This window comes from Natator depressus, chromosome 12 (genome assembly GCF_965152275.1).
Source record: "Natator depressus isolate rNatDep1 chromosome 12, rNatDep2.hap1, whole genome shotgun sequence".
Taxonomy (NCBI): domain Eukaryota; kingdom Metazoa; phylum Chordata; order Testudines; family Cheloniidae; genus Natator; species Natator depressus.
Window position 1 is genome coordinate 36,879,865 of NC_134245.1, and position 25,221 is coordinate 36,905,085.

The 25,221-nt window shown below is 58.8% G+C and overlaps 1 protein-coding gene across 5 annotated transcripts in view; it reads right to left on the reverse strand.

Annotated features, from left to right (window-relative positions):
* GSE1 (Gse1 coiled-coil protein) overlaps positions 1–25,221 on the reverse strand; it is a 349,700-nt gene that overhangs the window by 32,044 nt on the left and 292,435 nt on the right. For 4 of the 5 annotated variants that reach the window (XM_074968867.1, XM_074968866.1, XM_074968871.1 and 1 more), the window contains 2 exons: positions 18,973–19,191; positions 2,065–2,264 (listed from right to left, as the gene is read on the reverse strand). In XM_074968867.1, the coding sequence (XP_074824968.1) occupies positions 2,065–2,264; positions 18,973–19,191 (419 nt within the window). Of the gene's footprint in view, positions 1–2,064; positions 2,265–18,972; positions 19,192–20,795; positions 20,821–25,221 lie in introns of those variants that run through there. The other variant, XM_074968870.1, reaches the window with a different exon arrangement.

Below are 25,221 nucleotides of genomic sequence, written 5' to 3' on the forward strand. Positions count from 1 at the left end.
TCTGAAACCATCTCCCTTTGGGTCAGTTGCCACTGCAGCAGGGGCCACAGGAGGGATCATGGCAGATGCAGGGAGGGGGAGGGGGTGACATTGATTCCTGACTCACTGCATGATCCTGGAAGGACTGGAATCACTTCTCTGAGCCTCACTTCTCTGAGCCTCAGTTTCCCCATCTGCGAAATGGGCTTGAGGATACCTGCCTTCCCTTGTAAAGTGCATTGAGAGCTACAGACGAGACGTGCTACGTATCGGTATCACTCCTCTCTCCCAGCAGAGAGGAAGGGTGGCCCAATAGGTAGGGTGCCAGTCTGGGACTTGGGGAGACCTGGGTCCAAGTCCCTGCTCCATCACAGATTGCCTGTGCAACCTGGGGCAAGTCACTCAGCCTCTCTGGCCCTCCGTATGGACAATGGGGATGGGACTTGCCCTGCGCTGCCCTGCCTCTCTGGGGGGCTGTGAGGGTGACACAGCATCTTGCCACTCACGCTTTGCAGCCATTAAATACTGCCCCTCTGCCAGTCCCTTGGGGGCCCCAATTACCACCGTGTTACAGCTATGGAAACTGAGGCATGCAGCCAGTAAGGGCCCAAGCTTCACACTGATCCATGTGGACCTCTGCAGTGGCACAAAGTCCCACTGGACCCTGCCCTGCACAGACTGGCTTGCAGGGCTGCGGCCCTATGGGATTTGCACACAGTCGTCCCCTCCACCGAGTTGTGCAAAGGGCAGGGCTGGGTCAGAAGGAGAAGGAACGGTCTCTTCTCTCCTTTACCATCCTAACACAAAAAGAAAAGGAGTACTTGTGGCACCTTAGAGACTAACCAATTTATTTGAGCATAAGCTTTCGTGAGCTACAGCTCACTTCATCGGATGCATGCATGCATACATGCATCCGATGAAGTGAGCTGTAGCTCACGAAAGCTTATACTCAAATAAATTGGTTAGTCTCTAAGGTGCCACAAGTACTCCTTTTCTTTTTGCGAATACAGACTTAACACGGCTGTTACTCTGCATCCTAACACATTAAAGCCTATTGTGCATGCGGCAATTACCTCCCCATCTCCAGGTGCCAGGCTGGGACGTGGCTATGCGAGACAATAAGCCACACCTGGTTAACCTATATTTTAAAAAGGTCACTTCTTATGGGGCAGCCAACTGGGGGAGGGGAGGGAAATCAAGCGGGCAGCCAGGAGGGGGAAGGCTGAGGGAGTGGTGCTGCGAGCGCCCTGCCCCTCCCAAAGCGTTGTCAGAGGGTTTTGCTTTGTGGGATCTCAGCTGGGATTAGCGCCTGCATCCCTTGAAGCACCAAGAGTTTTGCTTTCCTTCCCCTCTTCTCTTTGTGCTTTAATTAGTCTTTCCAAGTGGTGTAATCCCGCCGGGAACCCGCGGTAAAATACAGGCGAGGAGAACCGCTAACAATGATTCTTACTTAGCAAGCGCTTCCTACCCAGATTGCAGCATCAGCATGGGCATGGGGTGGGGGGGCAGGGAGAGACAGAAGGGAAGCCTGGGACAAACCAAGTCGGGTTGGGGCGCTGGGAGCCACAGGGCTAGGGGCTGCTTTGAGGGTGTATATTTACTGCAGGCTGCATGGAGATTAGAGACAAAGGCTGCCCCGCTCCCACCACCTTTTATCACTCTTGGCACTGGAACCAAAAACATTTGGCTTGAGAGCAAAGTTCCCACCAGTCTCCTTCTGCGCACGGTATCAGATATACACACAAAGCAAACAGCGCTGTGCACACATGTGGCTTTGTCCTCTGAGCTTGCATACACAGCACACACCCCTGCGGGGAGTCAACACATTCTTGCGGCGCTGGATAAGGAACTGCTGCACCAGGTCAGATCTTTGGCCCATCGACTCTCGCATCCCGCGGGGCCAGTTGCGTCGGAGGAAGGTGTAAGATCCCTGCACTGATGGGATAACCTGCCTGCAGGAAGAATTCCCTCCTGACCCCAAAAGTTAGAGGCCAGTTTATGCCCTGAAGTAAGAGAGTGTCTGTCCCTCATAAGATTCAAGCACGTACACGTACACGTACACGTACACGTACACACACACGTTACCTGTCTGCCTTCGCTTCTCCAGACCCCATTCACAGTTTTCGTCGGGGCGATGGTCACCACAGGGGGCGTGCTAGGCACGCTGTGCCCCCCAGGGGGGACGATGATGGGGCCCATGGGTCCTCGCTTGGGTGTGCTGGCCGGGGAGCTGTGGTTGGTGGCTGGCGAGGAGACGGGGGAAGACTCGCTGCTTATCGAAGACCCTTTAAAGAAACCGAGAGAGGGGCTCAGAAGGGAAACCTTTTACAAATCCTTAATAGCAGCACATCACCCATTAAACCTCATTGACAACAGCCCTGTCCCCGGATCTCCAGGCTGTGGATTTGGAGGCGCTGGGCTTGGGCACCATTAGCCGGGTCAGAGACCACAAACTGGGCTAGCAGATTATGTCCTGTGCAACCACCCTTCAGAGCCGCTGACCTCTCTGAACGGGAGCATATGGGAGCATCCAAGAGCACATCACCGAGGGCCCATCCTACGCGGTGCTGAGGGATTCCCATGAGCTACTTTGCACCCACAATGGCCATTGACTGCCATGGGCATTGAGGGATTGGGCCTGGAGCATCGGGGCCACTACAAAAGGTCCTCAGAGTCCCATGAAGGGCCAGCATCTATCCTCAATGCCCCAACTAGTCCAGTGTCACGGCCACCACTGGAGTCCTGCCTGGTGGCCCATAGAATAGAATCTGCAAAGCCAGCTCTAGGGCTGGACAGGGAGAAGGGCCAGGAGGGGACCTCTCTCTTATCAAGCAGGCCTCCGAATGAAACGTTGGGTGAGTACCAGAGCTGGTAGAACCCAGGGACCACAGCGACCAGCACAGGACACTCCCGCATCGCAATGCCGCTGTGTGGTTTAGACTCCCAGCGGGTGGCAGCTGCGCCCCGACAAGGCAGTGAACGCCCATGCCGGGCTGAGCGGATCTTTGCCATCCCCGACGTAAGGGACAGGGGGAGATGGATGAAGATCCCGGAGGTGAGGGACAGCGGGAGATGGATGAAGGCAACCTCAGGACTTGTCTACCCAGGGCAATTCCCTGGCATAATTATAATTATGCACACACATACATGCCATGTCACTCTGGAAGCAGTACAAACACTCGTAGAACAAGCGCGCCCGCGGGGGGGAGTTATAGCAGCAAGGTGGGTAAATTTCCCAGGGGGCTAAAGAAGGGATCCATGTGGCGGATTTACTGTGCACGTCTGAGGACCTATTAACACCTCTCTTCCCCGACCCCACACCAGAAGATCCAGCAGCCAGAGAATGCAGAAGCCATGTTTGTTTTCAAACAGACTCTGCTTTGTCTTGCTTAGGCTAACGACCCTTTGCTCTGGCCTGCCTGAATGGCTGTTGTGCTTCACCCCAGAGGTGGCCGCATTTCAGTGGCGGAGGCACTCCACCACAGCCAGGGTGTAAAATACAACATGGCAATGAGTCTCGATGTGTGGAGCTATTAGTAAGAGACCGTTACTCCTGCCCAGCCCACCAAAGCTGGCTCCCTGCCCATGGTGAGAGAGGCTCCGGGCGGAGGAGGACAACCACGCAGGAGATGTACTGCAGCTGAAAGAGGTCAGAGGCATCAAAAGCCGTTAGTTGTTTATTTATAATTCAATACCCCTTTATTCAGCATGCGGCATGGTCTGTGAGCGTGTGTGCCGGGCAGCCATTCGGTTCTCATTGGGGAGCATCCTCTTAGCGTTAAAAGGCTTTGCCACACGCTGTTTAAATGGCCTGGAATGGATCCTCTCTTGTCAGTCCCCTCGGAATAGCTCGGCAGCACCCCCCACTCCCTGGGGGGCGGCTCTGCCAGGGCAGGAGAGCACCGCTCAGCCCGGGCAGCACCACAGCCAGGAGAGGACTTCCACCCTCGAGGACAAGCTGGGCTGAAGTCCCTCGCCAAGGGCGTCTTTGTGCAAATGGGGCAGCTGCCCAGCTTTCAGTGGTGCCAGACACTGGCAGAGGGCAGGGGCCGGTGCATGAGGATTCTGCCCCTTGTCCTGTCCCCTGGGGCCTGGCACATTTGGTCAGCAGGTCCGTTGCCCGGGGGGGGGGATGGGAGGGCTGGAGTTCCTGACATACTGCCCCCAAAGGACCCCGGTTTTTCACCCCCCTGAGCCCCGATGCGGTGGAGGGATTTCCAGGGCCCTCTGCCCAACCCTTGGGGCTTGAGAGTGCTTGGGAAGATCAGCTCTCAAACAGACAGCTCCACTGAGCCTTAAGACGGGGTCACCAGGGCTGCTCCATGATGCGGCTGGGTCTGTGTAGCCTCACAGCACAGATCTCCCCATCGAGCAGCCAGCGGGGTGGTGACAGCAGAGGGGAATATCTCTCCTAACTGCCTTTGCTCCCGACCGTGGTCTTACTCTCCAGAGCCCCTGCAAACACCCCCATCCCCAAGCACCTCAAGGCAGCTCTCTTGTGTGGCCAACGGGGAGGCTAAAATGTGCCTCACAGTTCTACCTGTGGCCCCTCCGTGTCTTCTGGAGCCACGCAGTGCAATGAGATCCCGGCTGGCGGCAGAGGACACAAGTGCTACTGTCATGAGAAGCCCCGCAAGTTACTCTTGTAGCTCAGGAGTCAAAGATGCTGCTTTCGGCTATGAAGATCCTTGGTTCAAATCCCAGCAAGGATAATTGAGCCGTCTTCCATGCCCTCCCCAGCAGAACGACAAGAGTTTAGCAGCAGGCTGCAGAAACTTACACATATGGTGGGGTAGTCATTTAAGATTTGGCTCTCCAAGTCAGCCCCTCGGTTCCCCTGTTGACCCTCTAACAGGGGACTATGACTGCAGCATTAGAGGAGGACAACCCATCCTCCCTCCCCTCACAACAAACCCAGCTAGCAATGCCATACTAGGTAAAAGAGGAAACACATTCCTTCCTGACCTCCACAGTGATCACCCCACACCCTGAAGCATGGAGATTAGACTAACACGCAGAACTACAAGCTTTATCGCTGCTCAGAAAATGTTCCCGTCCCTTTTAAAACCCTGCTATGCTATTTAACTCAGTAACTCCCTGTGGCTGACAACACACCATCTGAGGACGTGTGTCCTTTCCAGGGGTACCCCGTCTACAGTACGCCACCCTCCACGCAGGCAAAGCTGGGCAGCTACAGATGCTTAATACAAAGTCCTGATATTCCAGCTCTGAGCCACCCTGAGAATTTTTCCAGCCCTCAGCTTGGCTGACTCTGAGCAGCATGGACATTCATCTCCGGCACTGGAGACGGGAAAGGGGGATAAGGGATGCCAAGCATGCGCAAAAGGGTGCCACTTGTGTGGCGCCAGCACCCGCTGCCGAGGACGCCTGTCGCTGCCCGCACATGGGGGCACGCTGACCCGAGAGGGTGACCGCTTTCTTTCAAGAAAAATTAGCCAACACTTGCAGTCGAGGCTGCAAAAGTTACTCTTGAGTGAGCGCTAGCGATCGCAGATGCAGGCATTGGGATAAATCGAGTCACTCTTTGTAACCCTTGGGCAAGGCTCTGGCATTATTTGCATAATACATCTATATTTTAAATTATACCCACCCTGGGGATGCCAGTGATATTTGCAAGGGAAAAATAAAATCTCCAAAATGGAATTAAAGTACGGAGAGCAATGCATATAGACGAGAAAGGCTGGGACAGAAATACAAATGGAATGCTAACTAGGGCACACAGAGCTCATCATGTGCTTCACTGCAAATTGCTAGCATGTAAAAATGAACAAGGACAGGCCAAGCTCTGGGATGTGTGAATTTTGTGCTCCTGAAAGATGCCCACTGTTTGGCCAGGGAGACAGAAGCAGGAGCACCGTGGGCTGCAGTAATCCCTCGTCGCTATGCCAATGCGCTTCAGCATTGACCTGCGGGGACCACTTCCGGTGCCTGTCAATCCTTGGCTCCTCTGCTCAGTCAGTCAACAAGGGGCCAAATTCTCTGCTGGTGGAAATGGGTAAAAGTCCAGCAAAGTCAATGGCGCTGCATCCATTTACGCCTCAGTTTGCTAATTAGCACCAATTCTGAGCACGGGCTCAGCGAGGCGGCTGCTTCCCCGGGTGGAAGGGGACTGAGGCTGCTCTCAGCCATCAGGTGTCCCGACCGGCCTGGGCAGGACACAAACCGGTGACACGGAGGTGAAAGACTCTGCAACTTGGTCCGACTCCCGCAACCCGTTGCTAATGGTGTCCCAGCTGAACAAGGCGCCCCTCAGCTATGAGGCTGGCACAGAGCTGGATTGAATCCCAGGGCTTCTAACTCAGAACTGGAGCCTGCAGACCGTGCGCCCGCTTGGCAGGACAAAGGAAATACCATGTCGTGAGTTCTGTGGGAGTTTGGCACGTAAGGACCTTCGAGGCTCTGGGCCTGGCAGAATCCGAGACGTCGCTGGCACCATCGATTTTATGTGGAAGGTGCCCAGATGTCACGGTGACAGGATAAAGCCCTAAGTTAAGATGTTCCCCAGTTCACCTGTGGGCTCTCTAATGCTATTACTCCCCATGCTCCGGTTACAGCAGCAACGCAGAGCCCAGCAACTCTCTCAGAGCCGTGGCAGAGAGCACGGACCTTGGTGCCGAGCAGAAGGGGAGGAGCATGGGAAGTGGAGAAGCACCAGCTCACCCGAGTTGTCCCGCATGGGCTCGGCATGGCTATCCCGGGAGGCTTGGGGATGGGGGAAATGAAGGGGCGAGTGGTGGAGGAATCCTACCCAATGGCGGTGTGCAGAGAGGCGTTATTAGCTGCCGAGCCCTATTAATTATTCCTGAGTCGCTTTGGGGAGAGTCAGGGAGAGAAAGGCTGCCCATGACAAAGGAGGCGGCCGATACAGATTTGACACCCTCTGAGGTCTATCTTGTCAGCGCAAGGCCAACAACAATTAGCACCTAATCCCCTCTGAGCTGGGAAGCCATTACTCACCACGCGATAGCGTTAACAATCAATACCACCACAATGAGCTGGGCAATTAATGAAGCTAAAGTCTTACTTCAGAACCTTAATTCTCGCTGTGTGGCTTTAAACGGGAGGCTTTGTGATCGTTATAATTAACTGGTGCTATTCAGCCAGGAGTTAGTCAATGAAACTAATCTGGATTGGAGATGACAAGAGGCACAGTGTGACGGTGTCACCTTTGTTGTCTGACCTCCTGCTTTCCGCTCAGTGATAGCAGATTAGCAGGCGAGGTTGACAGGCAAATGTAATTAACAGCTGAGACCCTGCAGAAGAAGGAAAAAAAGAGAGATCTGAACCAGTGAAGCCCACAATCGGCTGAGGAGCTTTGGGGATTTCTTTGTGCCTCTTTCCTCCCTCTCTGCTGCGCCTCCCTTTCGGAATAAATTTGCTCCTTGATTAGGCAAGACAAGATGCAGATTTCTGTCCGGCCAAGAAAGGCGTCGGGGACCCTGCATCCCGGACACTGCAAAGGTCCGAGTTATGAATGACTCATCCCGCAAAGCAAACTCACAGGCCATCCACAGTGTCTCTCCCCTCCCCTCCCCTCTAGCAAAGCCATCCACAGCTGGGAGCATTCCCATTAGAGGCAAAACTAGTCACCATCTGCAGGCAAGTAACATGGTGCACTGAAGACATGCTCTTTTTCCAGCTTCTTACTGGTGGTTAGAGCAAGGGACTGGGAATCAGGTTCATGCCCAGCTCGGTCACCAATCCCTGGTGCCACCTTGGGCAAGTCCTTAACTTTCCCATGCTTCAGTTGAACTATGTGTAGAATATACCACTCGAGATCTGATCGGCACCCACATCTGAGCGCGTGGTTAGCCTCGCCTGGGTGCAAGCAGCCCCTGAGTTACGGCATCCTCCCTGGTGCTGTGCTCACCCGTGCATGTCGCTAGGGCTTCTGGGAGCGCATCCACGGGCCGTTCCTTCCAGCTCAGACACACGGCTCTTGAGGGTACGCACCGCAGCCTCCCCATTAAAAAACAGCCCTTCTCTCGAAATCCTTCCCCCAGGATTAGATCAACGTGGTCTGCTCCTGCCAATTTGCAGCACCCACCACGTTCCTTCAGCAAGTGGCCATGGGTTCCAGGGAGGCGCAGGTGCTCAGCACCTGGCAGGGTCAGGCCCTAAAATGCAGCAGAAACAGCAATAGGCAAGCAGGCCCCTGCAAGAACCCAGCAGCATTTCACTGGGGCTGGGAGAAGCTGGAAACCAGACCAGCCTGATGAGCACACTGGGCCAGATTCTGGCCACAGCGATGCCCTGTAAAAGCAGCGCAAGCCCGCAGTGGCCAGCGCAGCCTCTCTGGGTTCACAGCAGGGAGAGTGAGATCAGAACCAGGCCCTGTCTCCAGCCAGTTCCATTCTGGTGAGCATCCAGGTACTCCGCTCTGTACCCAGCCTCCCCGAGCACAGATCCCTGGACAGCTTTACTCTCGTAGAACAGAGCAATCTGGCTGAGCTGGCAACATAGCGAGGATGGACCTGGCCGTCTCTATCCTGGAGAACAACAGCATCGTGAGGGTGGCTCTGCATAGCCCAGGCCCTGGGTCTGCGGCTCAGATATTATGATGATCATCCGTGTTACAGTAACAGCCAGAGGTTCCAGCTGAGATCTGGCCCCTGCTGCGCCAGGTGCTGCCCAAACACACAGTCACTGCCCATCCACCTTACAATCTAAGCAAAGAGTGGGAGGGCAAAGAGAGGGGAGTGGCTTGCCCAGGTGACCTGGCAGCTCACCAGAACCCAGAGTCGCAGGCCAACTTCCGACCCACTAGGTCAGTGCAGCTCTCTGGCATGGACAAACACCGAGAGCTAAGGGCCGTGGCTGCTCTGATGGCTCTCCAGTTCAGACGACAGACCCCTCCTTCCTGGAGGTTAATATCCCTTTAACACATTCACGCAACACCAACGAGGGGGGAAAAAATGACTTTGAACTCTGCGCTGAATCTCCAAGCTCCTGGAACTCAATTAACATCCATTTGATATCAATAACTATGTTAAGCAGCTCCCTGTTTCTGGATGTGGCTGGCTCCCGGCGTGGCTGGCTCACACACACAAGCCTTTCCCACAGCTTCTGAGCCTGCCTGGCCTCTTCCTTTGAGATGAGAGAGAAAGAAATTGCAAGAGAAACCATGTCGCTTTAATCCCCACCGGGCACGGCGCCCCTGGTTATCTCTTGTTTTCCCCTTAAAGTCGTGTTTCAGCTTGAGCCGAGCCATTGACAAGGAGAGACAAAATCCTACTCAAAAGGCTCTGGCAGCTTTTCCAGCTGAGTTGTGGGGAGGGGGGATTGCTAGACCTGGCATACAGAGCTCTTTGTACTGGGACTGCAGGGGGTGGCATCTGGGGAAACTTGAGGAAAGTGAGGAACAAACAGCATTGGGTATGGCCGTGTGGCTGGAGCGCGAGAGACCTGCAAGGTAGCCTCCCTCGCTCTTCCAATGCATCTCAGCCCTGCCCTGCAACTCCCAAGCTTTCCAGTCCTGGCCTCCCTGAGAAAATCACCATGGCTCAGAATCAGGAGGTGGATTCATGATGTGAATAAACATCTGTTAGGGTCCAGGGATGCCGGGGGGGGGGGGGGGGGGAGGAGGGAGGAGGCCAAGGCCCTCCCACTTTTTTACCAACCACAAGGGCGAGTGATGGGGAAGGGGTGGAGACAAGTGAGCAGTGGGGGGCAGGGCCTTGGGTGGAAGAGGAGCAGGGCCTCAGGGGAAGGGTTGGTGCAAGGGTGGGGGGCTCTGGGAGAAGGGGCGGTGTGGGGGTGGGGCCTTGGAGGAATGGGTGGCATGGGGGCGGGGCTTCAGGGAGAAGGGGTGGCACAGGAGGTGGGGCCACAGTTCGGGCTCTGGTGCCCCCCCCCCACACTTTTAGAGACCTTCCGCCGCTCCTGTTAGGGATTGAGCCTCTCGAATTCATTTCTCCAGTGATCTAACCGACATCTGAACCTAGCTCTCCAGAGACGAGAGATCAGTGCATCAACCTACCGCAGCCTCTAGCCGTTCAGGAGGGAAACGCACTAATTTGCCTCCACTTGTCAAAGGCCCACTGGCACTCAGCGCTCTTTTTACCCGTAGCTTTTCCTAATGCCACATTCCTGTTTTACACAATCCCCTTCCTCTCCCGCCCAAAGCCTCCCGAGATGGATAATCTCATATATTATACATCTAGGAGATGATCCATCTCACAAACCCAGGCAGGCGGGGAAATCTGAAGACGGGGAAGGATTCTGCAATCAAATTATACAGTCGTTAAATCTAAATCAACAGAGAAAATCTGTGGCTTTTTATTATGAGCCAAATTTGCTGGAGCAGATCTTTGTATGTCGCTGCAAAGGGAAATGACTGCACTGGTGAGGATGACTGGCGCACGAGAGGAAAATTTAAGCATCAGGAAATCAATGTCAGCACCCACTAATGTCGCTTTTGATGGCTAAGCAGCGAGACGTGGCTGAGGAGAACGAGACAGAGGAGGAAGATGGGGCGGTGGAATCTATGGCATTTTACAAATTGATTCTCCGCTTTGTGCGCAGGTAGGGGGATGTGGGGGGCGCTGACCAGCTCCCATTATGCTAGGTAGGATCCACGCGTGATTCACGTTCTCTTCCGGAAGGCTGGGCAATTTTCACCGTAATTATTAATCAATCCTCTGCCATGGTGATCCTCCACATTTCAGAGGCCAATCAGCCACTTGATGTAATCCTGCCACCCCACTCCGGGCCTCCTCTCACTCTGTGTTCGCGGGACTGTCCCTCGGGAGATTTGCCTCTTGGCACTGGCCGGCCAGTGGAAAATGTAACGGTGCATCAAGCAGAGATGACTGGCCGGGCACAGAGATCTCCCCTGTCACCAGCAGCCCCCAGCTCTCTCCCTTCCCTGTCGCAAGACACAGCCCCGAGCAGCCAGATTGAAGCTTGTCTGCATTTTTCACTCCCTTCCCCATGAGAAATTCTGCTGGCAGTAGCAAATTATGCGCAATTACTGAACACCCTCCTCCCCCCCCAACGGGCAGCAAGGAGATGCTGTGCCACCGAAGGAGCGGGCCTGGCGATTGACACACGCCATCCACATGCGGCTGAGTGCTGGCGCGTTGCTCTTTAAAGGGTCATGGCCAAGGTAGAGGAGCCCCAAACATGCTCCCCCAGGAGCCAGGATTTCCTTGCGGTGCCACGGGCCAGCCCTTGGGCTTTGCCCATGGCTGTCTCCTCTCCAGATCTGGGCTGGGCCTGGCAGCATGTGGCCCAGAGGCGTCTGGCGCAAATGGAAGGGCAGCGACCAGCGCTATGCTAATAGGATTGATGCTCCAGCTCCATAACCTGGCTATGCTCATCCCAGATGAGCAGGCAGAGAAAGGGAGGCAGGCCAGGGACCTCCAGCACTCCCAAGCTGGCTTCCCCGGGGCAAGGCTCTCTGTAGCTCAGAGACGCTCCATAAGGCTGACCCCTGCTGGCTGGCGCTACGGATGCTGCATCTGCGAGCAAAGCTGGCTGCGTGGCAAAGGGTGGGAGCCCATTCAGAGAGGGTGGGGGGCAGCTGAGGCCATCAGCAAAAAAAGACCTCAAGCTACAGCTCTGTCCCGCTAGCCCCGTCCATTAGTGCTGTGGGGTGATTCCCACTGGCAGGGGGCAACCTGTCTGAAACCACTTCCAACCCCCTGGGCTGAGAAGTTTGAAGATCCCGAGGCTCCCATCTCGCTTGGAAGAGATGATAAGAAAATGGCAGAGAAAGGGAAATCCCAATGAGAGAAGAGGGCGAAAAATGGCCCGGAGCAGGAGAAAGAGAATCTGACGGAGGAAAGGACCCAGCCTGTGTACATTGAGTGCATGTGTCCGTCTGTCCTGCTGGATGAGACGAGCCCTGCTCTGTGTGGGCAAGGGTGTGATCGCTCTTTAACACGCCCCACACAGGCTGCCCTTTAGCGAGAGGGTCACATTTTGCTTGTTACCAGGTCTCCCTTTTCAGTCACATGGGTTTGAATGACAAGGTTCTTTAAATCCTCTGAGCTCCACGGCCACGGCAGCTTCACAGATTAGGGGCGTTGAATGGAAACACGGGTCAGATTTCCAGGCGCTTGTCATGAAATCGACACTTCCCAGAGCGGTGCCACAGGGCGGCAACAGCTTCTGTGGGTGCCATTGCTGGGGGCATGAGGGCGAGACGTGTCGAGGTGCTACCTTGTCCGTGCTGGGCCCTGCACGCTGGGACATTAGCACTGTACCAGCCCAGCGCTACATGGCCAAATGACCTAGCAAGATGCAGGCCAGGCTCACGCGCGTTGGGAATATCCAAGAAAAGCTGTCCCGGGTGGCATCCTATAGTGAACCCCCTCCCCCCCAAACATGTGATGTAAGGAACACGTGCCCACGAACGGTCCTTCCTGCACCCTCGTCTCTAGGGCTCCTGCCCAAAGAGTGAATTCCAAGCCCTGGCGTGGCTACGCCTGCCTAGACACACACAGCGGGATGAGGCACAGCCAGCCTCAATGAAACCCCGGGCACAGCAAGTGCCTGCAAAAGTAATGACCTCGCTGGAATGACAGAGTGACTGCCCGGGATGGCTCGGCCGCGTTCAGCTCCCGGAGCTCTGCCTCGGGGGATCCGGAACAGGATTCCGCTGGGCACCTCCAGGATGCCCCCTCCCGGAATCGCACGTCCTGGCCTGGGGCTCCAGCCTGCGTGACACAAGCTGGGCACGCTGGCGGGCAGGTGTGAAAGGAAAGGAAGCCGCACCACATGCCCCATTGCAGCCCCAGCAGAGAGGCCAGCATGGAGGCTGAGCCCTCCAGGGGAATGCTGCAGATCCCTGCTGGCAAGGCAGGGAGTGGGGGCACCCACACTGCAGGCAGCTAAAGGTCTTTGCTTCCCCAGACTGTGGTTCCAAACCTGGCACTGAGTTACATGAATGAGAATCCAGAGCATGGGGCTGGGAAGCCCTGCCACTCCCTGCTACCCCGCAACACCTCCACTCTTCCTCTAATTCCTACCTGCGCTTCCTCCCACTGGCGCTCACGCGTCACCTTTAGCCGGGCTCCCGTTAAATAGCCCATGAAAGAGAAATCCATTCAGATGTGCATTTCTCCAGGCCGGCACCCAGCAGTCGCCGGCTTCATTATGAGCAGGGCAGTTTGGCTGGTGAGCGAATGCACGGAGGAGCCTTAGGCAAAGTAAAACTTCACTGAAGCATGGCAGCTCAGCAGCCGAGCTGGGGGAAGGCCGGTGCCTCCCCTCCGCGTTCTCGTCCCGCGTTCTCTCGGGGGACGGCAAACGAGATGGCATGTGGATCACTCCATCTGAACGGATGGAGTTTAAACTGCTCCCTCCAGACACCATGCCGAAGAAAGACATTAGCCCGGGAAGCAGTGGGGAGAGCAGGCCGTCGTCTGGCGAAAAACACGAGGAGGTCTCCGAGGGGGGGCGTGGGTCAGAGACGGAGAGGAGTGAGACTGGGCCGCAGACCACGGCTTCGAAGGTGGTTAGAAAACCCAGGGCCAGGGGCGCAGTGCCGGGTTGGCTCTGCAGATCAGTCAGCAGGCGACTGGGCAATACGGGCTGCCACTCCATGCCAGGGATCAGTTAGCACCACAAAGAACCGGAGCGGCCAGGGAGAATCAAACCAGTGGCTCCGGGTTATCAGAATGAGACGAGGAAAACGGGCCACGTAACCGGCCTGCAGTGACGGTGAGAGCATGTGTGTGTGCGCACCAGGCTCCTCCCACCCCTGCCCCCAGTTGCTGTGACTGCAACAGAGCCCACAAGCGGGTATGGGGTGGCTGGATCTCCCCTGACCCTGCCCACCTGCTCGCTGCCATCCCGTGCCCAGTGCGGGCGGCTGCGCACTCAGATCTGTGCCGGCACGGACTGATCTAGCAGCCGTGGGGTCTGAGGCTCCCCCCATGCCCACCTCCTGCCAACGCTGCCCCTGCTGCAGCACTGCGCCTCCGACACCTCCCACACAACCCTCCATTGGCTTCCATCCTGCCCCCTACCGCTACCCCCTCCGCTCTGCCCCCTCCCTGTGGCTGCCTCAGCTCCTTGGAGAGACTCTCACCTTCTGCCCCAGCACCTCCCTCTTCCCCGGCTCGGCCTGGCCGCTCCGGCCCTCCAGCCTCCCTGGGCAGCCGGCTCCAGCAGCATCAGGGGACCGACCATCCCCCTTCACGGGCGCCGGCAAGGCTGCTCCAATGGGTTGCGGCTCATTTCCCAGGCCACAGCCCCCCCGAGGGATGGGCGACGGCACAGACCCACGAGCTGGCTGAAGTCCCACCACCCAGGCAGAGCTCTGTCCGCAGACCCGGGGCTGGGCACTGCAGAGAAGAGAGGGCAGCTGGGGGGCGGCACAGGGAGGGGACAGTCTAAGGCCTGGCAGGGGGCCCGCTAAGGGCTCTCGCTAAAGGGCTAAGAGGTCTGCCAGTGGGCACAGCAGCAGCATCAGTCAGTGTGTGGGACAGCAGGAGGTGCCCCTATTCTGCACTGCCCAGGGTACTGCGAAGTGCCACTACCTCTCTCTGCAGGGTCCTTCGCCTGCCAGCCCCGACTCTAGGCCACGGCTAAGCCCACCAATAAGCCCGGCCTCCCCAGCTCCCTGGGAAGCAGCCACCCATGGCCAGGCCACCCAGAGCACGTCACTCAGGGCATTTGGCCTCCCGTGCAGGGGGTGCAGCCTGACAGGTGGCTTTCCCCCGCACCCTCACCGTCCCTGGCCTGAGTTCCAAGCCGCTCGGGGCATGGAATGCATGGGGAAGCCAGCCCTAGATTTGTGCCTGGGGGCCATGGACAGGCACCCCAGACGGGCCTGGGGTTTGGTGCCACCTGGACCTGGGACACACAAGACATCACTGAGCTTTATTCCCAGGATCCTGACCCTGTCCCTTAGGGAGGGACCTGGCCCCAGCACCCCAACCCCAGCTATGTGAACTGTTCCCCTTTGGGACTTGCCCCAGGCCCTACAAACAATATAAACTCCCTACAGCTGCAAGGGGCAGCGCATTCCCCATGTAATCCTGTACCCACCATCCGCTGATCACAGCATGAGCACGGCTCTCAGGTGCACCCGCGCCCCAGGCCTCTCTCACACAGATTGGCCATGGGTGCAGACCAAGGCAGTACTGTGCCCGTGCACCCCCCCAGCATTTGCATGTGCAAAGCGGGGACCTGTACCTACAGATGCACCTTGCGGGAGGGGGAGACAAGAAAATGCATCTGCAAATTGGGGAGCTCTTGGTAAGTTTGGCCTATGGCTCCACCCTATGGAGATAGACACTTTTTCAAAGCTGTTCCTCAGAGTCCCACAACCCTGAGCATCTGCGCCTGAGTTTTGTGCGTGTTGCCCCCAGCTGCTCCCTGAGCTGAGAATTAGCCAGAGGGATACAAGGAGCAGGATCGGGATCGGGAGTTAGCAGTGGGCAAGTCTGCTCTGTGCACGCAGCATCTGGGCTATGGAGGCCCGGCCCAAAGAGACAGGGGAAGAGATGCAGCCCCTTGGGGAGTGGACCCCGGGTTGATTCTGTGCAGGGGACTGATGGATGCTTCGTGCTAATTCTACCCATCACCCGCAAAAGAAAAACACCCACTGAGGATTTAAGAAGGAGGGTGAGATGGAAACGGCTCTGCTCCTGCCGCAGATCCGCTCCTCACTAGCCACAGCGAGAGGAGAAAGCCCTCGTGGCTAGCTCCCTGTCCTGCCCTCGCGGCTGCCTTCTGGGCACAGGGCACTGGCGGATCAGTGCTGATCCCAGGCCAGGCACTTGGCAGACAGGGATGTGGTCCCGGAGTCGATGGGCCTGCACTCTAGCCAGGCCCCAGGTAAACGCAGCAGAGGGAGCAGGCCGTATGGCAGTTTGGGGAGAGTAGGAGCCACTCCTTGGGGAGAAGGGCAGGGGAGGAGGAGTGCTTCTCGGAGGAGGGCTGGAGGGGACAGCAGAGGCATGGGGAAGTACCTACAATCCACTCAGACCCCAGGGGGGTCGCCAATCTCATTCTCCACAGTGTTGTTTCCTGGAGTCTGGGCACCTGCACCTTGCACGGTAAGAGCTAACAGCAGGTGCCAGCTCTGTACCAGCCAGCCAGGGGATGGCTGCCCAGCGGGGGTGCAGGGTGAGCCCCAGCCCTTGCCCAGAGCTCAGTGACACAGGTCGTGCTGCCCCCCAGCACTCCCCCTCCGAACCCCGCACGTCACAGCGAGGGAACAGCTCCGAGGGCCATGGGAGCCTGTCCTACCAACCCCAGGCAGCGAGCGCTGGCTTAGCACCACCACCGTGAGGCTCAGCACTGACCCCTGATGGCGCCTGGGCAGCTCCTTCAGCGACAATTCAATGAGGTCAGGGAAAAAAACACCCGCTGCCAGCTCCCCCGCCCTGCCGAGCGAGAGGCGCCTGCCAGACAGTTGATGTGACAGGTTTAGGGCTGGCCGGATTTATGGAGCGCTTCGGCTGCGGGAGAAACAGGCTGGCACGGAGACAAGCAAACAGGCCCCAGCATCAGCTGCCCCGGGCTGGGCTGGCGCGAGAGGCAGGCACCAGGGCCCAGGAAGGGACGGAGGCAGAGGGACAGGGCGGCGGCTGGGGCTTGGCCGACATGGCAAGGTTGGTCCGGCGTCGCTGTCGGGGAGGAGTGCGGAAAAGCTGCCATCCCCAGCCCGACAGAGCTGTGCAGGCAGCGCCCCCGGGCAGAGCGGGGAGCCTGGCACAAAAGCCCATTTGCCGGTCTAGCTTATTCCGCTCAGGCAGGTGGGTTAAGCTCTGGCCAATATAAGCTGCATTTCCAGGGGGGCAAAGCTCTTCCAGCCAAGCCTCCAGGGTCGGCAAGGCAAGGCGGCCTCAGAGGCCCTGACGGAGGAGGGGATGGGGCACAATGGGGCAAATCCCGCATGACCACAACCTCCCGCAGCCCTTGAACAGCTTCCCGGCCTGGCTGCAGCCCACAGCCTTCAAACCCAGCTGCGGGGTCGGTGCAGGGAGCTGGCAGGACGGAGGCTCTGCAGCGCACGTCCGTCCGTGCCATGGAGTGCCGCACGGCTTGCCGGAGGCCCCTGTTCCACCCCACAGGTGCTGGGCACTGCGCCGTGGCGAGGAAAAGCCGCACGGGGGCCCAGCCAGAAGAGAGGGGGTGGGCAGCGGGGCCGGGGACAGCAGGAGGGGAGGGCTCTGGTTTACGCTGGCTGCTCTATACAGCAGATGCTGCTTTCAGAGCTGAGCTTCCCGCGGAGCAGAGTCATCTGTGTGTGGCGAGCGAGCAGTAACGGCAGCCACAGCTCTCCCTGCACCTTGTCCTCACAGCTGGGATCGGAGCGCAACCAGCCAGAGCCCAAGGGCACAGACCCCCAGGGCATAGAGCTGGGCTCTGCAGCTGTCCCGGCCTCCTGCTGGATCTGGGTTAATATTGGGAAGGGGCTTTAAGTGATGGGGGGCAGGGGGCAGGTAACAGGGTGTCAGAGCGGGCCTTGGATTGGCTTTGAATACTGGGGACGCATCCAGAGGCTAGGGTGATGGACAGTAACTCCTTTCTCTACAACTGTATTGCTGGCCTTGCAGGATCTGTGGATCCCTTTGCACCGGCCTCCTGTGCCCAGAGCATCGTGCCCTTGCCCTGCCGTAGTCCTGAGGGAGCACAGGGCTCCCTGTCCCAAAGACACAGACAGATGCTGCACTCAGACGCAGGGCCTGATCCTGAGCACCCGCAGCCCTGGCTCCTGCAGCCTGCTGGGCTCCCGCTCCCAGGCAGTCACCCCACTGGTCTGCACAGCCGCTGCCAAGCAGACCATCCAGACCTGGCTTTGAAACCACGGCCCTGAGCCCCTGAGAGATCACAGCAGCGGGGCTCTTAGCCCCGGCAAGTAACATTCTGCCCACCCAGCATCCCCCTTCAGCTTCAGTGAGACAAACGCTTCTTCCCTCCTTGTCCCAAACTACTGCACAGAGCATTGCTGCCTGCTGTTAAACAGCTGCCGCAACCTGGCCCCGAGGCGGCTGCATCTCAGCACTGGGTAGGTGATCCCTGGACAAACAGTTGCCAACCCCCACCCCTGTAGCAGCTGCATCTCAGCACTGGCTGGGCAACCCCCATATAGAAAACTGCTGTATTTCATCCTAGAGGTGACTGCATGGGGGTGAGGGAATCCTTGTGCAACATCAGCTGTGTTCCGCCCCAGAGGTGGCTGCATTTCAGTACCGGGTAAGTGACCCTTACATACAGAGCTGTTACATTCCACCCAGAGAAGGCTCCATTTCAGCACAGAGTGACATGATCCCTGTATATCCCTTAACCGAGCCTCACTGGGGGGGGCACTGGGAGTCTTGATTCAGGTTTGTAAAGCGCTTTGCGATCCGGGGTTGAAAGGTGCTCGAGAAGAGCAGAGTAACGCCATCACAGCACACCATGTCTGACGTCCTCCCAAAGCGGGTGCTGTGCATGGACCTGGAGAGGGAAATCCTGGCCTGACCCCCATCGTCAATCACTCAGCTTTGTCCTGAAGCCTGGGGTTCCTTGGAGAGAGCTGCTGCGAGTACCTGGGGTCAGCTCCAGCCCCAGGAGAGTATCGCAGGTTTGCTCTGAGCGGGGCTGGGCGAGGGGTCTGTCTCAGGCACCCCCCCCAGGCCACAAGTGCCAACTTTTGTTGGTGCTGGTGGGTGCTCGCACCCCCCTGCCCCTGGCCCTGCCCTGACTCCGCCCCCTCCCTGCCCCTATTGGACCCCTCCCCAAATCCCCCCCCAGCCCTGCCTCTTCCCCAAGTGCGCCACGTTGTTCCTCCTCCTCCCCCCCCCAGCTGTTTCGCGGCGCAAGCGCTGGGAGGGACGGGGGAGAAGCAGGACGCGGTGGCGTGCGCAGGGGAGGAGGCGGGGGTGAGCTGGGGCAGGGGAACCGCCAGTGGGTGCAGAGCACCCACCAATTTTTCCCTGTGGGTGCTCCAGCCCCGGAGCACCCACGGAGTCGGCACCTATGCCTCAGGTGTCATTTCAAGGGCCCCTCTCCCGGCTCCTCTCTTACCTCTGGGTTCCTCTGCCTGCTTGGCCAGTTTGCGCAGGGCAGCAGCGAAGCTGGAGGAAGGCGCTGACTGGACTGACAAGGAGCTGTTGGCCGCCGGGCTGCCATTGGGCACGAGGGAGCCATTGAGAGGAGAAGGGGTCAGGGGGCTGACGGTGGCCGTGGTCCGGGTCGCGGTGGAGAGCATTCCTAGTGAAGGTGACTTTGGCTCATGGCTCATGCCTGAAACAACGAAAAGAACAATCCAGATCACCGGGAGAGCAGGCGCTCGAGTCACGCGAGAGTCGCTACCGCACGCAGGGACAGAGGCCGGGGGCAGACGACAGCAGTCGGCAGCCTGGCACGGCAGCCGAGCATGACACCGGCCCCTGGGCAGCCACCCACCCCTGGCACCCACGCAGGGCTTGCCAGCCGCAGATCTCAAAGCGCTCTGCAAAGGCAGCACCCCCATTTACTGAGGAGGAGACAAGGGACAGGGAAGGGGACACGACTGCCCTAAAGTTGCCCACAAAATTGAAGCCAAGTCTCCCAGCTCCCTGGTCACCAGTCACGGCTGCCCAATGCCCAGCAAGGCCAGCCCTGGGCGGTAGTGGGGGAACGGGTGTCTCTCTTAAGGGAGCTGCCCAGGCCCACGCCCGGCGGTTGCCCAGCAGGGCTGGGAGCCTCCTCTCTCTCCTGGCCTCGGCTGCAGATGCCCCCACTTGCGCCCCCAAACTTGGATCAGCCGAAGGGGGCAACCAAGTACAACCACCATAGCTCACCATCCACCCAGGCCACCTGCCTCCCCCGTCTCTCTGGGTGCTACACGGCACTCCCACTCCAGCATCTGAGCATCTCCCACTTGAGTTACCCTCCCAACGCCCCCCTCCAGAGGGGCACACTGCCCCCATCTGACAGAGACGACGGGCCCGAGGCCCAGAGCTTGTGAGGTTTCTAACTTCCCTGGGAACCTAGGGAAAGCGACTCAGCCAAGGAACCTGTGGTGGGGCCAGGAATTGAACCCAGACCCCACCCCAATCCCCCTTGAGTGCTCCACCCACTGGACCATCCTTTCCACCCACACAGAACTGCATCAAAGACTCCATACGTCAACAGCATCCCAGCTCCAAAAGGAGCCCATCTACCACTTCAATACCGATACAAGCCCAGCTGACCCAGTGCGTTACGAGCGCCCAACCCTTCCCTTACGCTGCAGATCCCCAGGAGGAGACTGCCTTATGAACGAGCCCATCTGGGGGATGTCGCGGGCAGCCTTGCGAGGGGAAGGGGGAAGAGGCAGAAACTGATGCCAGCCAGGTGCCGAAGAAAGCAACAGGAGAGGCAGCGGCGGGCGGACGACAGAGGCCAGATCCCAGACACAGACATCTGGGAAGAAGGCCTGATCTGCTAGAACAGGAGCTGTTGGACTTTCAGTCCTTTTCCCGAAATCCAACGGGAGGGAAGGGAATCAGAGACAACAAAAATAGTGAATCTAAGCTCTGATTTCGCCATCCCACCGGGACTCATGAGATCGGACACTGAGCAAGCAACTGGGCTTCCCCCTTCGGCTCCGCGAGAAAGGGGGGAGGAGGAGAGAAATAGACTGAGGATTTCAGCTGAAGGCGAGAAAGTCTTTGAAACCCTCCCGCCCGACGAGCCCAACCGCCCCTGGCCTGTGGAGTTGCACGGCGCCGGGTGCACAAAGCATGGCCCCTTCTCCCATCCCCGCCTCCAAAACACAGCCCCCATGAAAGAGGCAGGCCCAGAACAATGAATCAAACGCCCAGCCCCCAGGTCAGCCGGGCCCCTTCCCTGCAAAGGAGAGAGTAGAGAATCAAAGAGCTTACAGAGCACAGGCTGGCAGGTGACTCCCGGCTTCCGTCAGCTGGGGGTTGCGGGGCACGGGGGCTTTGGGTTTAATTTCTGCAGCCCTCGAAGGATTATAAAAGAGAGCAGCGCTCAGGGAAACCCCATTCTTCCCAGCGAGCGCTTGGAGCTTATCGAACAAAGCAGCAGCTCACAGACACTGTTCCCCACAGAAAACAGGCTGACACTCTCGGGCGAACAGCTGCCGCGAAGTCACATGGCCCCAGCTGATCTGTAATATCCAGGGCTGCTTTTAGATAACAGTGGTGTTTTGTCAGCGCGGCGCCCAGCAGCAGGCCCTATTGAGCGCGTCTGAAGCAGCACTGATCCAGGCGTTTGACCCCTCCGTGTCCTCCGCTCTGTTGCTAAAGGCAGAAGAGGGAGAGACAGGGAGAAAGCAGCCAGGAGCGGGCTGAGCCACTGCGCTCACCCCTGAGTCTGCGAGGGCTGAGCAAAAATTAGCACGAGCTGTACCGCCGATTGCTCAGCCAGACGCAGGGGCTGGGGGCCCTCAGCCGGGGCCTCGCAGCTGCCGCTCGGGAGCAGCGCAGGGGGAGAGGTCGCTCCAGGGGGCTGGCTGGCTGTCCCCCTGCACTGACACCCTGCGAGCTGCGAGTCCACCGCCTGCCCCCATCATCCTGCTCCAGGCTTCTCGCTCGGCTGAGAATGAATGGACTCAAATGCAGCGTAGGAAAGAGGGAGGGCCATGGCTGCCAGGCAGTTCTGCCAATGCCCCTCAGTCCCGACCTGCAGCCCCTGCTAGTCCAGCCCTGGGCTCCCCCAGTACCCACAGAGCTCTGCCAAAGCCCCTCAATCCCAACCCACAGCCCCTGTACCATCCCAGGTCTGGGCAGAAATCGCCGATCAGGCTTCACGTGGTCTAAGAATTGTTTTGTGGCAGAACAAACATCCCCTCACACTCATTGCCCCCGCACCCCAAGCCAGGTGTGAATCCAGGGTTATGGGGGTGAGGGGCCTGTGACCATTGCAGAGAGGACGGGAACACTGACAGCCAGGGGCATTTTTCTGAAGTCCCGCCCCACTGGGCCCTTCCCAGCCCTGCACCAGCAACACCAAACCGCCCCTTTCACTGAGCACTCCCCCACACCCCACGCCGGGTCCCCCTGCACCTCGGCACCAGCCGTGCATCGCCAGGAACGGGCGCTCCGGTCACACCAACTAGCAACTCATCAGCACCTGCACTGCTTCTCCTTCCTGTATCCCCGTCACCTGCACCAATGGGGGGCTGGGCCCTCATCCCCAGCCCACGGCCGCCCTCGCCTGCCCAAGGCACCATCTCCAGCCACGTGGCACAACCCTCCCCTGCTGCAGAGCAGCCACCGGCCACCCCAGGTCCCAGAGACAGGGTGGAGCCACGCAACCCCTGCAGCCGGGACATGCCACCATCACCCGCCCTCCCTTCCCGCCAGGAGAACATTCCTAGCCCTTGGGGCCGCCCCTGTGCTGCAGTGTCACTGCGGACACTGGGGCCCACGTGGCCTGTGCTGACCTTCCTCCGGCCCACTTGCCACTGCACGAGTCTCAGGGAGTGACGCTCCGATTTGCTTTGTGACCCAGTGCCTCCCCCCGCACCACAGCGTCTTGCCTGAGCACCTGGGGCAGGGCTTGGCTCACCTGCCAGCAACAGGGCACCAGGACGATCTGCAAGGGGAGGACAGCCGGGGTAACTGGGTGAGCTCAGAGCCAGGCAGGCTCTTGCCAGCTTGTGCCAGGCCCCGTTTGCCGAGGAAAGGGCAGGACCGGGGCATAGATTCTGCTGCCTGGCACCCAAGGAATGATCCATCAGAGCCGCCCACGAATGCTCTTCACTGCAGTCAGACCTGCTCTGCCGGCTGCTCTTGCGGGCCGTAGCTCCAGCCAGAGCTCTGGGTTCAAACGGGGCTGTGGGGTGTTACCGCGGCACCTGACAGAACTGGTTTGTTGCAGGACTCCCTGGGGGAAGTTCTCTGGCCCTTCTGGGCTGGGCAGGGATCAGACTAGATAGTCAGAATGACACCCCTGACGGGAGGCTGGCCAGGGGCTCCAAGTGCCAGGACAGCTACTACCACCTTCCTACATTCAGAACAGGCCAGAGAGCACCGGAAAGCCCACATCAGCGCAGTGTGTGTCGCCTCACAACAATCTCCTCTGGGCTCTCTGCCCCACGCCGCTGTCCCTGCATCGGGGGCACCCCCAGGGAAGCTGCGTGTCTGCCTGTCCTGGGCATGGAGATGGCCAAGCAGGAGAGAGCTCCCCCCAAATCACCTCAATCCACAGCTCCCCCATCATCCCCCCTGCCCTGGCAACTTCCATGGGACTTCTCCAACCTGGGAATCTTCCATACAGAGCGGGGACCCCTTGCCCGGCACCCATCTGCTGTGGCCACTGGAGCCAGGACCTTCCCTCTCCAGGGCTGCCCAGAGGAGCCCTCCCCACTGGAGGCCCAGCCAGAGCTCTGCCGCAGAGGGGCTGGGCGCGAAGGGGGCCAGGTGGCAGTGAGGGCGCAAAGGGTGGGTGGCTGCACTTTGTCCCAGCTGCCTGGCGCTGCCTCACCCCTTGGCCCAGCTCCGGGGTTGAGCTGTCTCCATATGCGGAAGGCCCCATCTAATCAAGCCTCTCGGGCGCCAGGCTCTGGGGGATACAGCCCAACCGACGGGACCAGGGAGCCCAGAGAACCCGGCAGCTCCAGACCCAGGGTGGGAATGGGAGCCGGGCCCAGCCTCTTAGCATGTTCCCCACGCAGTCTCGGCAAGGCCTGGCTCAGCACCTTTCCCCACTCGTTGCAATCCCCAGATGGCACCTCAGGCTCCCCCGCGGGCGGGCTGTCTGAGCTGGAAGGGCCTGTCTCCACTACCCCCTGCCTGAAGCCTGGTTTCATTTTGCAGCTGGGCCTGGGCTATCACCTAAGGCGCTAGCAGGCTCCGTAAAGACGACCTTCCGTAAAGGAAATCCTGGAGCTTGTGCCATTCTGCCCTTCTCTGCGCCAGACAGCAGGCTAGTTCTTCACCCAGGCTTCTCTCCTCAGAAATCTCCGGCACGGCAAACCGGGCTGCCCTTGGCGAGTAGCCCGCAAGTCTCCGAGCACGTGGGCTGAGGGGACCTGCACTGCTTTAGCCAAGACTTTAGCCAAGTCTTTAGCCACGACTTCCTTTCTCCAGCGTGCTCACTGACCACTGGAGTAAGATGTGTGTCTCGGGCCAAGCACTCAGGCGCAGTGCTAAACCGACGGCCGCCCAGGTCACCACAGACTCTCCCCAGCTGGACAGGAGGCGAATTTCTAATGTAAAAACCACACAAACACCCTTTCCAGCCTCCTTTCCTCCCCACCCCCCTGTCCTCTGCAGCTCCTCACTGCCCCATGTGACGGAGCCCTGCTGCAGTGAGAAAACAACTGCACCGCGAGCAGGTCTCCCGGCACCGTGCCCTGCACAGGGGGCCGACGCGTGCATCGAACAGGGATGCTTGAGAAGGCAGGAACAGCTGCTGTACGGCTGCGGGGAGACGGGGAAGAGGCAGGGAGAAAGCCAAGCACTTGAGCAGCCCGATTCCTGGGGAAGATGGAAGGGGAGGGCGGCGGTTCTGGAGTGTCACTCAGCATTTATTAATCTTTGGCCCCGGCGGCCTCGAGAGACACCCAGCGAGCCCGAGCTCTCTGCCTCTCCCCTCGCCTCTGCCCTCATTATACAGGCATTTATTAACTTCTGCGCTCTCAGCCATTGACTGGAGTCTTGTCTACATGATCAGCTCATGTAAATTCATTATCCTAACAGCTGGGAATAAAACCCTGCCTGAGCGGGAAGGGAGCTGTCGGATGAGGGCTGTGGGGGCAGCGTGTGCCAGGCAAGGGGTCTCCTGCCTTTTATTGCACCTGCTTGAGCCAGAGGGAGTGGGCGGTGGAGGAGGCAGAGGGGCTGCAGCCCTGAAATGTCTGTTCTAAACCACCATGCAGCATGTCAAGCAGCAGCTCTTTGGCGCTCTAGGCCCACGAACCCTCCCAGTGCCGTCCCTTCCCTAAAGCCATCGCCCATCACCGCAGCCTATGGGGGGCTTCACACAGAGCCAGGCTGCAGCGCTGGCAGACAGTCACCAAAGCCCAAAGCATTTAGACTCCTAACATCCATCGCGAGTGGCGGGGGCGCCCGCTGGCCTGCATGGTACATGTTTGGTGGGTCCCATGCCATGGCAGACACCCCTGAGCACATCTCAGCAGAGAAGCCCGGGCCAGCCTGGAGCCAAGCCCCCTCTCTCGGGAGCAGACAGCCGCTGGCCTGGCTGTCCCTGTCGCGTTTCTAATGAAGCTGCCCGTCGCCAGGGCTGGCAACTTGCCCCAGCGCCCCTCCCCGGCGAGGCCACGCTCACACACAAGCTGATGGGGGAAGCACCGATCAAGACTCCCTGGCCATGGTG